Source organism: Macaca thibetana, chromosome 17 (genome assembly GCF_024542745.1).
Source record: "Macaca thibetana thibetana isolate TM-01 chromosome 17, ASM2454274v1, whole genome shotgun sequence".
In the NCBI taxonomy this organism is placed as follows: domain Eukaryota; kingdom Metazoa; phylum Chordata; class Mammalia; order Primates; family Cercopithecidae; genus Macaca; species Macaca thibetana.
Genome location: NC_065594.1, coordinates 93,076,640 through 93,095,073, shown reverse-complemented (window position 1 = coordinate 93,095,073; position 18,434 = coordinate 93,076,640). Strand labels below are relative to the sequence as shown.

The 18,434-nt window shown below is 58.3% G+C and overlaps 1 protein-coding gene across 1 annotated transcript in view; it reads right to left on the bottom strand.

The window, feature by feature from the left end:
• Nucleotides 1-1,110: 1,110 nt before the first annotated feature.
• Nucleotides 1,111-18,434, bottom strand: part of TMEM255B (transmembrane protein 255B) — a 65,840-nt gene continuing 48,516 nt past the window's right edge. The window contains exons 6-10 of the mRNA XM_050767044.1: nucleotides 13,403-13,483; nucleotides 10,493-10,578; nucleotides 9,382-9,541; nucleotides 6,347-6,490; nucleotides 1,111-1,732 (exon numbers count right to left, since the gene is read on the bottom strand). Coding sequence (XP_050623001.1) covers nucleotides 1,565-1,732; nucleotides 6,347-6,490; nucleotides 9,382-9,541; nucleotides 10,493-10,578; nucleotides 13,403-13,483 — 639 coding nt within the window. The 3' untranslated portion in view covers nucleotides 1,111-1,564. The remainder of the gene's footprint in view (nucleotides 1,733-6,346; nucleotides 6,491-9,381; nucleotides 9,542-10,492; nucleotides 10,579-13,402; nucleotides 13,484-18,434) is intronic.

The window sequence follows — 18,434 nt, the reverse complement described above, 5'->3', positions numbered from 1 at the left end:
CAAGGCCAGTCAGCCCTGAGGAGAGGCCAAGACCACATTCTCCTGGAAAGCAAGTGGGTGAGGCTGGATTTATAAAATAAAAATGACAAGCAGTGGCAGGTTCACAGACCAGAGCTGGCTGCAGGCCTTTCAGAGGCCCTTTGGCGCCCCTGGGCCTGGCTGGGCACCGTCCGTGCGTGGATGTGCGCTGCAGGCCTTCTGCCCAGGAGCACTGAACACAGGTTGAGACCCACCGTCGGGCAGAGGGGGACAGAGGGAGGCTCCCGGGCAGCGGAGGGGGCAGGAGCCTGTGTCTGCATAATAAGCGTGGCTCCCGTATCTTTTTTCTCCCACACCCAGGACTGGGCAGGGACGAAAGTCCCCGCTCCAGCTCCCAGGCGGGTGCTGTTCCATGAAATAAGCTGGAGACCTCAGATTCACTCAGGAGAAGAGTGGTACTTGTTTACTGCAGACACCGTGAGGCTTTGAAGGGAGGGACGTGAGGCCCTGGGGCGCCAGCTTCCGAGGGGAGAGGGAGTGACTGGGGAAGTGTGAGCAGCCCACAGAGCACAGGCGGCGACTCGGTGTCTTATGGTGCGTCTGAGAAGCAGTGGGATCGCCTCTCGCCTCCCCCGTGCCCCGGGGAGTCCGTGGTTCCTTGAGGATCTGACTTTAGGAATTGAGAGCCTCTCCCCACATCCACTGCTTTTCAAGAGACTCTGGCTACTTTGGGGTGGCGCATCCTGAACTCGAGTCACTGGGGCGCCTGGGACCCACTGGGGACCTGCCTCTTCCCAGGCGCGCTCACCTGTCTCCCCAGGTGTGCCTGGCAGGGCGCATGCTGGGCCCGTGGGGAGCCAGGCTGGTTTCCACAGGGAGCGCTGCGGCCCCAGACCCTGAGCCGAGGGACCGCGAAACACCCTCCTCCACTATCCCCTCCTGAGACACTGCGGTGAGGGAGCCGCCGCGGAAGGACAGCAGAAGTCCAGGTGCCGTAGCTGGGAGACAGCTCAGGGAGAGACCCTCGCGCCAGTGGCCCGGGCAGATTTGCGCCCGGGGCTGGGAAGGATAACTGGGCCCCCAGACTCTGGCAACTCGCAGGCGGTTAGACACAGCACCGGGCGTGGGAGCCAAAGCGTCGTTCCCTTCCTGGCATATGTCAGGGGCACAGCACGCGGGGCGGGTGGGTCCTGCCCTGCCCTTCTCCAGGACACAGACGCACGCGTGAATGTGTGACGCACAACACACATCCACAAATAGGAACACACACGCAGGGAGGCACGGAGCCGCAGCTTCTTTGCAGAATCATAATAGCAGCTAATTAATTAAGGGATGTGAAAACACCAGAACAATCGCTGTCAAAGGAGGAGGCCGGGTGGTGTGAGCAGAGCCTGAGCCGAGGTGTCACCAGCCTGGGTCTGCAGGGCCCCACTCCCTGCCTGGTCCCAGCCTCCCTCACCAGTGTGCCCAGGGAGGGAAGCAGGGGACAGACTTCCGGAACACTCTCCTGGGTTCTCTAGGAGGTTGGCCACAGAAGCGGGATTTCCAGAGGCTGCCTTTTTTTTTCTTTTACTCCACACCTCTCTCAGGGTGCATACGGGGGTGGCTTCTCCCCTGGGGGAAAGTAGGTGGGTACATAGCACGGTGGGGCCTGGCCAGGAAGCCCAGAGCCAGAGCTGCTTGGAGAGGGGGACTGCAGGTCCTCAGACAAAGCCAGGACGGAGGCGGGCGCAACTGGGAAGCGGCTGCAGGGCTGCAATAAACAGAGGGCCCTGGGTTAGCAGGTGAGACCATCCCGTGCTGGACCGCAGGGAAGCCTGACATAGACCAGGGCCACTCACACGTGCACCCCACCCCCACCAGCCCAGGGCCATTCACACGGGCCCCCCCGCCACACACACACAGACCCACGGCCATTCACACACCCTCCCCCCACAGACCCAGGGCCATTCACAAGCCCCCCCCCCCTACACACACACAGACCCAGGGCCACTCTCAGGCCCCCCTCCCCCACCACAGACCCAAGACCCCTCTCACCGGCCCCCCCCCCACAGATCCAGGACCGCTGGATGGAGCAGCTCCAGCCCTGGTCACAACAGGAGAGGGTGGCCGGGGCCTCACTGGCACAACCTTGGCTTCCACAGCTGGACGGGGAGGGGGTAGATGCCCCAGGAAGGGTGTGCCCAGACCACATCCCGCTGCCTCGAAGACAGCGAGCCTCTGACCTGACTCCAAAACCGACAGTCAGGGGCCACCAGGCCCAGGGCCCTGGGCTCACCCAACACTTCATATTCAGGAAAGGCCCCACATATGAACCCCACGCGTCCACACGTCCAGCAGTGTGTGGCCGGTTCAGTGTCACCGTGGCTGACTCAGCGGCTCACACACACATCTGGGTGTTGCTGTGGAGGCGTCTTCAGGTGTGATTGACACCCTTGCATACAGCGCCTCAGCACCCGGACACGGACAGCCCCTCCTCTCCCCTGAAGGCCTTAAGGAAAGAGGCTGCGGTCCCCAGAAGTGGACTGTGCCCCAGCGGCCTGGGCACTCCCGAGGCAGTGTCAGCCTCCCTGGTCCAGCCTGTCCCCTTCCTGTGGTTGTGCACCTGCAGCCCCACGGTGGCCAGCCAGTCATTCAGAATCGATGGATTGATCTCTCTTCACATGTAGGTACCTGTATTCCCCATAGGCTCTGCTTCCCTAGAGAGCCCCGACTAACACACATAGACCCACTCAAGTAATTCTGAGACCGGAAAAGCGAGGAACAGATTTTAAATCAATACATTCTAGCTTTTCTCCAACTGCCAACACACATCTTAGTTCTTCCCCCCGCCCTAAATTCTAGGGGCTAAAAAACTCTATCTTGAAATCAAATTTTAAATAAAGCAAACAAACTCCTAAGAAATAACACAGGAAGAGTTTTTTAAACTCCAAGCTACCAGATGTGCTCTATGCTCCTCTTGCCCTGGCCTGCAGGGTCCCATGAGAAGCCAGCTGCCTGTCTGAGCCTTTCCCTGGAGAGCTCTGCACTGCAGATGCCCTGGGAGCTAGCAGGACCTCTGGATACTGACAGCAGAATTTCTGCACAGGTGTAGGTAAGGCTGAGAATGGGGCCCTTGCTCAGAGGGACTGCGATGTTGAGGCTGACAGCCCAGGCTCATGGGATCCAGTGGCTCAGGGACACCTGCCAACCTCATTTCTTTCTTCCCCCAAAACTCACAGGTTTCTGGCCACAGGCGACAGAGTGAGACACTAGGGAACATTCTCTCAAGTCTGCTGGGAACTCCCAACTTCTAACTCCATAGCACCCACTCTTCTTCACAGCAGATGAGCAGTCAAGGAAACTGAGGGGTAAACCCCAGGACCATGGAGCAAAACTCTCAGAACGACAGAGTAACCCCTCCCCCTACCAGGAACACGGAGTAAACCCCCAGGAACACGGAACAAACCCTCAGGAACACGGAGTAAACCCCCAGGAACACGGAACAAACCCCCAGGAACATGGAGTAAACCCCCGGGAACCACAGAACAAACCCCAGGACCACATGGTTAACCACTGAACGGACAAGGACAAGCCCCGCCCACAAACAATCTCACAGGGGAAGGGAGGGCACGTTTCTCAGTAATGGGGCAGGAACTCATCCTCTGCTGTGATGCCACATCCTCCCCTGCACTTCATGCCTGGCAAAGCTGCTGGGTGCAAGGTAGGTGGTCTCTTTAAATTGCCCTTTTTATTAACTGCTCAAAACAACCCCCAAGTCACTGTTCCCACCCCCCTCTCCAGTCTCAAGTGGGAGTATTTTCTGCTGCTAACGACTTCCATGGAACACACTGAACATTTTCTCTCCATCTCTGCAGAAGCAGAGCCCCTCCTCTGTTGTTCTTCTGAGGAGCACATGTGCCTCATCTGATTTGCCACCTCTGAAATCCGATGATCAGCGTGTGTATATTAAGCTCTCACACACGCTGGCACAGAGGCTGGCTGGGCCATCCGAGGGCCCCAGGCCTCCCCAGAAGAAGAGGGGAATATCCACCCTTTGTGCAAAGCCAGAGCTCCAGGGTGGATAAGGATGGAGCACCATGGGGATGAAGTGGATCCGCCCTGGCATCCCCCACATCCCGTAAGCCCGCGTGTGATGGGGAGGACCACCCCCACATCTGACACCTCCGTGGGGCTCACAGGCAGGGAGGATGCACCTGCCTGAGGGAGTATGCACCTGCCTGAGGGAGTCACCACCCCTTCCCCCCACAAAGCCTCGCTGTCTCCAAGGTCCCAAGTCAGAATGCAAACTTGAAGCCTGGCCCCTCACAGCCAGAGCTTCAGACAGCCAGGCCCCAGCACCAGGGCAGCCCAAACCAGCCCTGGAGCCAGACAAGAGGAAGCGGCTGATGGAACCACGAATTCTCTCTCCTCTGGGGCCCCAAGGGGCGGCGGCTGAGGTTGAGGATGGAAGACAGGCTGGGCCACCCAGGCTGTGCTCTGGGCTGCGAGTTCTTGGCACCTATGCGATTCCAAGTCCAGGTCTGTGCAGAGCCGCTTGGGGAGCACCTGCCAGCCCAGCGTCCCCCGAGATACCCCTGCCCCTGCAGGCCTCCAGGTCTGGGCTTGGCAAACTTCCCACGGGAGACCAGGCGGCCAGAGAGAAGCCCCCAGGACAAGGCTGTGGCCCCGGGGGACATGGTCCCTGCCGTGATGGGGACGTCCCTGGGGCAGGGGCAGGCGGCCTGGGGGGGGATGAAGCTGCCTGCAGCACCATGCAGACGCGCCTGCCCACAGGAGAGACCACCGCAGGGTCACCGGCAAAAGCTCCCGCCATCTTCTGACCCTGGGGACCACATCTTCCCCGTCACAGAAATGGAAAACATGCTTCCAGGCCAGACCTCCGGCAAGGGCCTTGTGTTCCCAGGGAGCAGGGCCCCAGCTTCATATTCAAAGTGAGAGAGGAGACTGAGGCACAGGGTGCAGGGATCCCTCCACGAGGAGATGGTATCAGGCTGGGGCCCTAGTAGTCCCCACTGAGCCCAACAGCTGCCGTGTCCTGGGCAGGACTGAAGGCGGCTGCCCCAAGCAGGCCCTGGACGCCAGGGACCCCCAGCAGCCCCCTCTCCATGAGTGCCGGTTCCCGCTCCCTCCACGGGGTCCCTGGCGCAGGTCCCCGGGGTGAGCTGAGGAGGTCGTGGCTCTCGGGCCAAACCTGAGCCCTGTCTTGGACGTGAGGGTGGGGTGTGCACACGCCTCCCCCGGACGTCACTCTGAGGAATGTCTCTTCCTGCCAACGTCATGGGTTGGGAGCAGGTCTCCTTGCGGAACATCCGAAGACCTGTGTCATGCGTGACTTCAAAACTAACGACCCTCCACGTTCCCCCTGCCCTTCCCCGCACAGAAACACATCACGGTGGTGCTTCGATCTGCAGCTTCGTCGGGCTGGGCCTGACACAGCTTTCTCTGCAGAGGCTGCTGTTAACGCACGCAAAATGACCTGCCAGTCAGCCGGGCGTGTGGGCCGTGCCTCCCACCCAGAAAGGAAGCCCAGGTTTATCAGGACCAGGGGTTCTCAACTGTGTCCCCAGGGGGCATGTGGCACATCCAGGCAGGAGGCACAGGGCACGTCTGGAGACAGTTTGGGTTGTGACACTAGCGGCTCCTACATGCTGCAGGCAGAGGCCAGGGCCTGCCAGCACCCACAGCACCCAGGGTGCCCCAGCACGGCGGGTGGCCAACCCCGAACGCCTGCAGTGCCGAGGTAAGAAACACGGCCCGGTCGTTGTAGTGATGCTGGATTATCGGGGTCTGCTTCACCCGTGGCCACAGGACAGAGCTTCGTGGCACAGAAGGCGGTCATGCCCAGGAGTGGAAATGGGACAGGCAGGTAGAGGCCACTGTTCTGCTCGCCTGCCACCGTGGCCTCTCCCTCTGTTGTCTCCAAGGTCAACAGCATCATGTCAGGATGAACCCTATGAGGTCTCCACGTCTACAGGTAAAATGGGGTTGGATTCCGGCAGATCCATATGGCTCCACCTAAATAACCTGGCTGTGCCCCCAGGACGTCCACCAGCAGACACACAGGAGCCTCCACACTGCAGCGGGAGCTGCCCAGGCCCGTGCAGGGCCAGTCCCGGGGTCAGAAGAGCCAGCTGCCGGCAGAGCATGGTGGCGGGTCACCAGGGCCACCTGGCGCAGTCCCCGGCCATACTTGCAGGGACGTTGTGCCCCAACGGCCGGATTGTTACTGCCCCCCCACCTCCCATCCCTAATTCAGAAGGTGAGGCGGCCGTAAGACCTCATCCCCTCCGACTCCAGCCCCGTCCTGTCCACCCCACTGCCTGCAACCAGCACGTCCAACTCCAGCAGGTGACGCTGGCCCTACCTGAAGGGGCAGAGGGTAGGACGAGCAGGTCGGGACGGGCTCGGGCATTGGGCGGAAGCCTGCACAGGCCAGGATCTGCTGGGCAGGGTTGTAGAGGGTCTGCGGTGGGACGGCTGGGCCGTAAGCCAGCTGGGACAGAGGCACCTGCCACGGAGAGGAGACGGGCGGTCAACGTGCACCCCCCAGTGGAGGGAGAGGCCATCCAGCCTTCCTAGAAAGCCCAGCACCCCTGACCCCACCTCTCAGGCTGGAGCTAACCCCGGCCCAGCGTGTCTTTACACTCACGTTCTCTACATCTTGGTCTCAGGGCCCTGCCACCTGCCAGTCACACTGGGTGACTGCTTGGCTCAGGCTCTTTTTTATTTAATATTTTTTGGGGAAAAATAGCACTGGTTTCCTTCTCTCCGGGCCCCAGAGTCTGATTTTTCGGCACAGAAGGGTGCAGGTGAGGAAGATCCTCTCAGCATCGGGCTGACAGCTCTCGCTTCCCCAAGCCTGCACCCGACCAGCGCGGGGTTTCTGGGGAATGCAAACAAAACCAAAGCCTTCTAAGCTCCCATCCACACTTCCACTGACCCACTCAGGCAGTCAAAATTCTCCAAAGAAGGTGCCAGCTCCAACTCAGGCCCCGGCCGGCCTCATCCCCCACAGAGGGAGGGGCCCACGGCTCACACAAGCTCCAGGGCTTCCAGGGCCAGAAACACGGGGACTGGGCCGAGGGCACCCAGGCCTCGCCTCCCTCCCCACCTTCACACAGGTGCCCCTCCACCTTCCCCAGCCCCCAGCCCTCAACCCCGGGTTCAGCAGCACCCTGGAGGGAAGCCAGGGGAAGATGGCACAGGCAGGGAAGCCAGGCCGGAACTGCTGCAAGGGTCTGGCCACAGTGACGGCCCCGGGCCACGGTGATGACCCCAGGCCGGAGGTGTCCTCAGATAGAAAACAGCGCTGCCTGCACCCCCGGGGCTGGGAGGGAGCCCCCTGCCCAGTGGGCGCTGGAGGGTGGGAAGGGGCAGGGGCTTCTGGGCAGCTGGTCCTTGGTCTACATGTGCAGGAGGCCGTGGTTCTGCCTCAGACCCTGCAGAGAGCAGGGGGGCAGCTGAGGTGGGCCTGGGAGGTGGATGGGCATGGAGGGTCCGTGCTCCATGAGGGAGGAGCAGCAGATTTGAGGTTCTGACAGGTAGAGGGGTGGGGAGGCCTCTGAGCTGGGGGTGGCCTGAGGATGGGGCCAGGGCAAGTGCACAGAAACCAGAGAACACGGGGGCCACGGAGTCACACGTGGAGGAGGCCACGGAGTCACACGTGGAGGAGGCCACAGAGTCACACGTGGAGGAGGCCCGAGAGGCTGGCTCAGCCGCCTGCCCTTGCCGGCAGGTTAAGCACCTCCCATGCACCCGTCACAAGGAATTTGCCCTCGTCTACGGAGAAGGGCCGTCCAGCTTGGTGACGGGTAAGGAAGCATCTTCATTCCTTAACAAAATGTTTAAACGGCAGAATCAATTAAACTCACAAGAGTGCCTGCTTGGTGGGTGTGAAGGTTAGCAAGCCCCCTCCTTGCTCTGCACACCCCTGAGCTTTGGGTTTGAGAAAGATTTCCCGGAGCCGGGGGTGGCTCTGCGTTGTGGGCTGGCCCTTGGGGCATCTCCTGTTCCTGATCCCGCACTCCAGCATTTTATCACCGGCTTTAATGAACACACGAGCCACTTCCGGAAAACCCTGGAAACCCCGGGCCTGTGCGGCGAGCATGGCGCCTGCACCACACGCGCGTTTCTGTGTCCTGTCTACAATCCAGCTGCAGTTCTTCCTAGGGCAGCCACTGAGGGGAGACACTGAGCCGCCGAGGCAGAGAAGCCTGAACCGAGGAGACACCAAAGGCACCCAGAGCCTGCACGATCCCCGGCAGAGACCCTTCCCAACCCCAGACTCCCGCTCCCACCCGGCCCCAGCCCACAGGGGCTGGCCAGCTGTCACTGCAGAGCAAGGACCCTGGGAGGTGCCTGTCTTGTGTTGGTGTGCAGGCGTCGGGGGGCCCAGGGTGGGGCTTGGGGGGCCACTGGGTGGGGAGCCAGAGGGCTGGACCTTGGGATGCCAAGGTCACTCTCAGCTTCACCAGTTTTGTCTGGAAGCACGAAAGTGCTGAGAAAAGGAGAAGCTGAGAAGCAGATGGCAGGAGGGTTCCAAGCTGAGTTACTTTTTAGTTACGGGCAGTCTCTGGGATGAATGGGGCATGGAGAAGCCACTCAGGAGTGCTGTCACTGCCACACTGGGCCGGGTGTGGCCTGCAGGATGTGCGTCTGCCTGGTGCTGCCCGGTCACCTCGCGTGGGTGCAAGAGGGGATGCCCTTCGTCCCTGGGTTGCTGTTTGGATGTTCTCAGGGTGGGGCTCCCTCACTCCTGGCTGCCCCTCCCTTGCAGCTTCTCTGCGAGTTCAGGGGCGGGTTTGCTGGCCACACACCACCAGAACATCTGGTTCGAAACAGGTGCCAGGAGAGGGCAGAGGAGGGAGAAGGGAGAGGACAACCAGCCCAGGCCAGTGGTATCCCTGTGGTTTCCTGGGCGGGCGAGGGTCGGCCTTCCCAGGACAGGTCCAGCCCAACGCCTGCGAGGGGCCCCGTCCCTCCCTCCTCCTGCCCAGGCCGTATGGGTCTCGCCTCTGGGGTCTGTGAAGGCACTGGCCCCGGCCCCAGCCCAGACCTGCCAGTCTGAAGCCCCAGGCAGTTGCTAACGAGGGGAGCTTAGTGCACAAGGGCTGGGCCTCCCTCTTGGGAGCTGAACTTTGTTTCTTGGGGGTGGGTTGTGCCCACCTCAGCAGGGAGGCAAGGATTAAATCAGGTGATTCTTGGGACAGGCTTGGGACAGGATGGCCCCAAGGTGAGTCGGTGCACACCAGCTATCACCCTGACACACCGCTGGCAGACACACGGGCCTCAGTGCCCCATCTGTAAAGTGAGGGCCAGGGATCCCCCAGCCCACCCTGGGGAAATGGACCCGGAGCCTGGCTCCCGGTGAGCAGTGGGGGTCCCGCCGAGGGGCCTCACCATGTCCTTGAAGGCCCCCAGGACGGCAGCGGTGATGATGCCCAGGAACAGGCCCAGGACGTTCAGAACCGCAGAGGCCCAGAGCAGGCGGTACAGGTGCAGCACGTCCTGGCAGCCGCGGACGCCGATGAACTCGTAGTAGGCGGGCGAGGACTCTGTGCTGCACAGAGAGGGCATTGTGGCATCACCACACGAGGCAAGTGACCACCCGCAAGTTAAACTCGTGGTCAGGTGTCCTCTGGACCTGAGCCCTGCAAGGCTGGGGGAGGAAGTCAGGGCTGGAGCCCAGTCAGCACCGGTCCCTGCACTGCTCTGGGGGATCAAACCTACGTTTGATGGGATTGGCCTGTGAGGCTCCCCACCTGGGGCCCACAGTGGCAAAGAGCGACAACTGGGCCTGGCAGGCCAGCCCTCCACCTCAGTGGCCCAGCAGGACGGGTGTCTGAGCCATCTCTGTCTTCACGCCAGGATGGGAAGGCTGTCAGGGTCACGGGCCCCTGTCCCAAGAGGAGGCCGGGCCGGGTTTAAACTCTCGCCCGACACACGGGCTGTGTCCTCTTGGGCAGATCAACCTTTCAGAGCCTCCATCTTTTCATCTGTGAAATGGACTCAATGTCCTTTCCTCATGTAAACATCTAATGAGTAAAGGAGACGATGTAGGTGCAGGGGCATGGGGGGTGATGTCGGGAGCAGAAGGATGGGGGCCTTGCCCCTGCAGGCACATACAGGGGTCCCCGGCACCCCTCACCTCCTGCAGGCATAGCTACAGGGGTCCCTGATGCCCCTCACCTCCCTCAGGCCTGGATACGGGGGTCCTCAGCGCCCCTCACCTCCCGCAGGCGTGGATACGGGGGTTCCCGGCGCCCTTACCTCCCTCAGGCCTGGATACGGGGGTCCTCAGCGCCCCTCACCTCCCGCAGGCGTGGATACGGGGGTTCCCGGCGCCCTTACCTCTCGCAGGCGTGGATATGGGGGTCCCCGGCGCCCTTACCTCCCGCAGGCGTGGATATGGGGGTCCCCGGCGCCCTTACCTCCCGCAGGCGTGGATACAGGCTCCCCAGCGCCCCTTACCTCCCGCAGGCATGGATACGGGGGTTCCCGGCGCCCTCACCTCCCACAGGCGTAGAGGTCACAGCAGTAGCAGGTGTTGCTCCTCACCTTCAGCTGGCACTGGCCGTCCAGGGAGTGACAGGTGACCTGGGGCAGAGAGGCCTTGTCAGGTCACACGCCAGCGTCCACCACCTCACTCACCCCACCAAGGCAGGGCTGCCTTGTGGGAGGTGGCAGCGGCCACTCGGGCCCAGCCAAGCAGCTGCCCCTCCTGACTTTGCCCTGACTCCAGATGCAGGGGCTTGGGGGCTCAGGGACCAGCACCCTTCCTGCAGGAGTCGGGGCGCAGGCTGGTCCCAGGGGCCGGATAACCGGGGCTCGGAGGACAGGCCTCGTTTCTTTGTGATCCCAGGAGCAGAGGGAAACATCAGGGTGTGTGGGAGGAAGGACAGAGCCCAGGAGGCCCTCGGCATGGGGTGCACAGAAGCCTGAGAGCCCAGAGGGCAGCAGAAGAGGTCCCGTCCCAGGGCGCCCTCCACCCAGGTCTGAGCACGGGCACCCTCGGAAGAGATACCTGCCACCTCCACGTGACAGCCTGGAAAGCCCTGGCCATGGGACACCCCCCCAAACACACACACAGAGGACACCTCCCCCCCTACACACACACAGGACACCTACACATACACACACACAGAGGACACCTCCCCCCCCCACACACACAGGACGCCTCCACACACACACACACACACATACACAGGACGCCTCCCCACCTACACACACACAGGATGCCTACACACACACACACACACACACGACGCCTACACACACACACATACACAGGACGCCTCCACACATACACACACAGAGGACACCTCCCCACCTACACACACACAGGACACCTACACATACACACACACAGAGGACACCTCCCCCCCTACACACACACAGGACGCCTCCACACACACACACACACACACATACACAGGACACCTTCCCACCTACACACACACAGGACGCCTACACACACACACACACACACGACGCCTACACACACACACATACACAGGACGCCTCCACACACACACACACAGAGGACACCTCCCCACCTACACACACACAGGACGCCTACACACACACACACACACGACGCCTACACACACACACATACACAGGACGCCTCCACACACACACACACAGAGGACACCTCCCCACCTACACACACACAGGACGCCTACACACACACACACACACATACACAGGACGCCTCCACACACACACACACAGAGGACACCTCCCCCCTACACACACACACACACACACACACACACACACACAGGACGCCTCCATTCACACACACACACACAGGATGCCTCCCCACCATATACACACACGGGACGCCTCCCACCTACCCCCCCCCCACACACAGGATGCCTCCCCCCAACACAAACACACACACAGGACGCCTCCACACACACACACACACACACACACACACACACAGGATGCTTACACACACACACACACATACACACAGAGGACGCTTACCCCCCCCCACACTCACAGGATGCCTCCCTCCCAACAAACATACACACAGGACACAGACACAGACACAGGATGCCTCCACACACACACACACACACACACACACAGAGGATGCTTAACCCCCCCACACACACACAGGATGCCTCCCCCCAACACAAACACACACACAGGACGCCTCCACACACACACACAGGACACCTACACACACACACACACACACACACACAGAGGACGCTTACCCCCCCCCACACACACACAGGATGCCTCCCCCCAACACAAACACACACACAGGACGCCTCCACACACACACACACACACACACACACACACACACAGGACGCCTCCACACACACACAGACACACACAGGACACCTACACACACACACACAGACACACACAGGACACCTACACACACACACACACACACAGAGGACACTTACCCCCCCCCCACACACACACAGGACGCCTACACACACACACACACACACACACACGACACCTACACACACACACACACAGAGGACGCTTACCCCCCACACACACACACAGGACGCCTCCCCCCAACACACACACACAGGACGCCTCCCACCTATCCCCCCCCGACACACACACACACAGGACGCCTCCCACCTATCCCCCCCCGACACACACACACACAGGACGCCTCCCACCTATCCCCCCCGACACACACACACACAGGACGCCTCCCACCTATCCCCCCCGACACACACACACACAGGACGCCTCCCACCTATCCCCCCCCCGACACACACACACACAGGATGCCTCCCAGCAGCTACTGGAGAGTCCCAGACAAGCTGGCAGGTGCTGGCCACAGAGAGGCCTCCAGCTCCGCCTGCTCCTCTGACACGTGCTAAGGATGAGAGGCTTCGTTTAGTTGAAGCCAGGAATCCACACAGGGCAAGCTGGAGACACACAGACAGCGCCGTCGCCGAGCTGTGCCCTCGGATGGTCCTGGCGAAGGCGGCAGCCGCCCGCGGGTCATTACTGCCTGCATCTCACTCACCTGGAAAGAGAAATGAGGTCACACTGCCTGCCACTGTCGGTGGCTCAGGGAAATCCAGAAGTTTCTCGGACACTGTAAACGTATTATCCTTGCTTCTTATTGCAATAATTAAATTAGAAAAGTGCTAATTGGAAGAGCCACACAGAACTGGACACATGAACTCTGAGACTGCTGTGATTTAACAAAGTAAGTCTGGAGCTCTGACTCCAGAGTGAAATACAGCACATAGAAGCATCAAGGCCCAAAACACAGGGGGCACTGACGGCTCACCAGCCGCACGGGAGACCCCCAGGAACTATTAGAATCGAAATACTCAGACCATGCCTATGCACAGGGAAAACCACATGGGGTCAGTGGGGTTAGCGGAGCAAAACCCACGTGAATGTCAGTGCTCCTGCTCACCTCTGTCTGGTAGACGTCGTACAAGTACCCCACCCCACTGGAGTAAAACTGGCACCTTCCCGTGGTGAGGGGCCTCGGTTCCTAGAGAAACAGATAAACACAGATGGAATAAAACAGGTGCCTCCAGGCGGGAGAGGCCAGAGGCAATTTCAGGCCTGTGGGTCTCAGGCTCAGGGCCTCAAGGACCAAGGCCAACACCAACTCGAGCCTCCCAGACAAAACTGAAGACGGGACACTCCACGCTCCCTGCAGAGCGGCTGGGCTGCTGCATCCAGGAGGCCAGACAGCAGAAAGTCCCATGGGAGGGTATCTCGGCTATGCAGGCTTGGCCGACACATATTCTCCATCAGTCAAGGGCAGCAGAAGGGAGACAGGTGCTTGGCCTTTTGAAGGGCATCCCAGCACCCCACACCACAGGTGTTAGGCTCCTGCACCGTTTCATAAAAAAATATTGTCTCTTCTACTAGGAAGGTAGCAGGAAGGATTTCAGACTAATAAACTCATCCCTCCAACCACCCAACCATCCACCCACCCACCCAACCATCCATCCAATCATCCAGTCAATCATCTATGCACCTACCCATTCTTCCTTCCATCCTCCACATCTATCTATTCATTCATCTATCATGTGCCCTTCCTTCCATTCATCCACATCCATGCATCCACCCATCTGTCATCCATCCTTCCATCCTTCCATCTATCCATCCATCATCCATTATCCATCCTTCTATCCATCATCCATCCTTTTATCCATCCACATCCATCATCCATCCTTCCATTCATCTACATCTATCCAACCACTCATCTGTCATCCATCCTTCTATCCATCATCCATCATCCATCCATTATCCATCCTTCCATTCATCCACATCTATCCATCCGTCATCCATCCTTCCATCCATCCATCATTCATTATCCATCCTTTTATGTATCCATCCATCCTTCCATCCACCCACTCATCCATCCATCATCCATCCATCATCCATCCTTCCATTCATCCACATCCATCCATTCACCCATCTGTCATCCATCCTTCCATCTATCCATCCATCATCCATTATCCATCCTTCTATCTATTCATCATCCATCCTTTTATCCATCTACATCCATCATCCATCTTTCCATTCATCTACATCTATCCAACCACTCATCTGTCATCCATGCTTCTATCCATCCATCCATCATCCGTCCATTATCCATCCTTCCATTCATCCACATCCATCTATCCACCCATCTGTCATCCATCCTTCCATCCTTCCATCCATCCACCATTCATTATCCATCCTTTTATGTATCCATCTATCCTTCCATCCATCCACTCATCCATCCACTCATACATCCATTATCCACCTTCCATTCATCCACATCCATCCATTCACCCATCTGTCATCCATCCTTCCATCTATGCATCCATCATCCATTATCCATCCTTCTATCTATCCATCATCCATCCACATCCATCATCCATTCTTCCATTTATCTACATCTATCCAACCACTCATCTGTCATCCATCCTTCTATCCATCCATCCATCATCCATCCATCATCCATCCTTCCATTCATCCACATCCATCCTTCCATCATCCATCCTTCTATGTATCCATCCATCCTTCCATCCATCCACCCATCCATCCATCATCCATTCATTATCCATCCTTCCATTCACCCTCATCCATCCATCCACCCATCTGTCATCAATCCTTCCATCCATTCCTCCAACATCCATTACCCATCCTTCTATGTATCCATCCATCATCCATCCTTCTATCCATCCATATCCATCATCCATCCTTCCATTCATCCACATACATACATCCAACCATCATCCAACCATCCATCCATCATCCATCCATTATCCATCCTTCCATTCATCTGCATCCACCCATCCCTCTATTCCTCTGTCATTCACCCATTATCCATCCTTCTATCCATCCATCCATCCATCATCCATCCATCCAACCATTCAGCTATACACCCATTTATGGCCCCATCCAACTATCAATCCATCCCACCATCTGCAACATTCATGGAGCAGACACAGTGCCAAATGGTAAGGATAACAAGACACAGTTCTTGCCCTTAAGGGATTTATAGGCTAGTGAAGCAGACAGACCCATAAACTGACCATTGCAAAGTGCTTATAATTGCTACGGTAGAGGACAGCAGGAAGTACCAAAACTAAAATGCCACAAAACTGCATCACCTGTAAATAAGCTAGGGTCGCACTGCCCACACTTAGTTTTATTAGTATTTCTTAAAGTGCTCCTAGTTCTGATCCAAGAAAAGTATTAGAAATCACTAGTAACACTGCAACAGATGAGAAGGAGGATCACTCCTCTGTCCCTTGGGCCACCACTGGTGAAGAACTACTATGTCTGGACACGTTCTGGGTGACACAGCAATGGAGGAAGCAGACACAAGTCTCTGTCTCTGGGTGTTTATCTTCCCCTGAGGGAACAGACATGAGACCACAGGTAACGATGAGTAGCCCAAGGGGACAGAGGCTCCTGCCGGGAGGGAGGGAGGGCGGGGTGCCGCAACCCCACGGACAGAGGCTCCTGCCGGGAGGGAGGGAGGGCGGGGTGCCGCAACCCCACGGACAGAGGCTCCTGCCGGGAAGGAGGGCAGCGTGCCACAACCCCATGGGACAGAGGCCTAGTAGCATGGCGTCCTCGGCCTCTCTCAGCAGCTGGAAGGTGCGCACGTCCCCACATGACACCCTTGGAGCTGTCATTCACCATCTGTCTTCTTCCTCAGCAGCACGCAAGGCAGTGCCACGTTTCCCTCGACAGCATCTGAGCTCTGGTGAGTGCCGTCTGTACATCCATCCTCAAGTCAGCCCTGGGAGGCCCCGGCCAGGGGCCCTGCTTTGTTTCTGACCAAGAGGCTCCCACGCCTGCCTGAACACACGCCCCGTGTGGCCCTCCAGAGTGGAGAGGCGCCCGAGGTCTGGAGCCTGGGGACACCCCCAACTGCAGTCAGAGACTGGACCCTGCCCCTCAGCGGGGCCATAGCCATGGGCACCAGGAGCACAGTGGAAACCGCCACCTGGAAACCGTGGAATAGCAAGTAACCCAGCCGCCCACTGAGAAAGCTCCCACAACGCGCCTCCACGGGAGTGTGTGCGCGCGTGTGTGAGAGCCGTGGTGTGTGCGTGTGCGCACGTATGAGCCGTGGTATGTGCATGCATGTGCACACGTGTTTTGTGAGTGTGCTACCACTTCATATAATGAAGGTGAGTGTGGGGCAGACAAAGGCCTAACACAACCTTCAGTGCCTTTCAGTGTGATTTATGGAAAAAGAGGGAGAAACAATCACAGGTTTGGTTTGAGAGTTCATGACAAGCAATTTGGCAGCTCCCGGGGACCAGCCGCCACCCAGATGGCGAAGCCCACCAGGAGCCCAGCTGGGGAGGGGGTGGGGACGGCACCGCCCACCTGAGGCCGAGGACCCACCTCAGGAGGACACAGAAACGATTCCTCAGCCTGAGATTTTAGAGAAAACCTGTTCATTTAGAGGTGAAAAGTGTGTGCTCTGGAGTGTGGTGTGTGGTGTGTGGTGTGTGTGCTGTGTGCTCTGTGTGTTGTGTGTGTGTGTGTGCTGTGTGCTCTGTTGTGTGTTGTGTACTCTGTGTTGTGTGGTGTGTGTGCTGTGTGCTCTGTGTGTTGTGTGTTGTGTGTGTTGCATGCTCTGTGTGTTGTGTGGTGTGCTGTGTGCTCTGTGTGCTGTGTGGTGTGTGGTGTGTGTGCTGTGTGCTCTGTGGTGTGTGTGTTGTGTGCTCTGTGTGTTGTGTGTGTGTGTGTTGTGTGCTCTGTGTGTTGTGTGGTGTGTGTGCTGTGTGCTCTGTGTGTTGTGTGGTGTGTGTTGTGTGCTCTGTGTGTTGTGTGGTGTGTGTGCTGTGTGCTCTGTGTGTTGTGTGGTGTGTGTGCTGTGTGCTCTGTGTGTTGTGTTGTATGTGCTGTGTGCTCTGTGTGCTGTGTGGTGTGTGGTGTGCTGTGTGCTCTGTGTGTTGTGTGTGCTGTGTGCTGTGTGGTGTGTGTGTTGTGTGCTCTGTTGTGTGAGTGCTATGTGCTCTGTGTGCTGTGTGTGCTGTGTGCTCTGTGTGCTGTGTGGTGTGTGTGCTGTGTGCTCTGTGTGTTGTGTGGTGTGTGTGTTGTGTGCTCTGTGTGTTGTGTGTGCTGTGTGCTCTGTGTGTTGTGTGGTGTGTGTTGTGTGCTCTGTGTGTTGTGTGGTGTGTGTGCTGTGTGCTCTGTGTGCTGTGTGGTGTGTGGTCTGTGTGCTGTGTGTTTTGTGTGTGTGCTGTGTGCTCTGTGTGTTGTGTTGTGTGTGCTGTGTGCTCTGTGTGTTGTGTGGTGTGTGTGCTGTGTGGTGTGTGTGCTGTGTGCTCTGTGTGTTGTGTGTGCTGTGTGCTGTGTGGTGTGTGTGTTGTGTGCTCTGTTGTGTGAGTGCTATGTGCTCTGTGTGTTGTGTGGTGTGTGTGCTGTGTGCTCTGTGTGCTCTGTGTGTTGTGTTGTATGTGCTGTGTGCTCTGTGTGTTGTGTGTGCTGTGTGCTCTGTGTGTTGTGTGGTGTGTGTGCTGTGTGGTGTGTGGTGTGTGTGTGTGTGTGTGTGTGTGTGTGTTGTGTGCTCTGTTGTGTGAGTGCTATGTGCTCTGTGTGCTGTGTGTGCTGTGTGCTCTGTGTGTGTTGTGTGTGTGTGTGTGTGCTCTGTGTGTTGTGTGTGCTGTGTGCTCTGTGTGTTGTGTGTGTGTGTGTTGTGTGCTCTGTGTGTGTTGTGTGGTGTGTGTGCTGTGTGCCCTGTGTGTTGTGTGGTGTGTGTGCTGTGTGTTGTGTGGTGTGTGTGCTGTGTGCTCTGTGTGTTGTGTGTGCTGTGTTGTGTGCTCTGTTGTGTGAGTGCTATGTGCTCTGTGTGCTGTGTGTGCCGTGTGCTCTGTGTGCTGTGTGGTGTGTGTGCTGTGTGCTCTGTGTGTTGTGTGGTGTGTGTGTTGTGTGCTCTGCGTGTTGCGTGCTGTGTGTTGTGTGGTGTGTGTTGT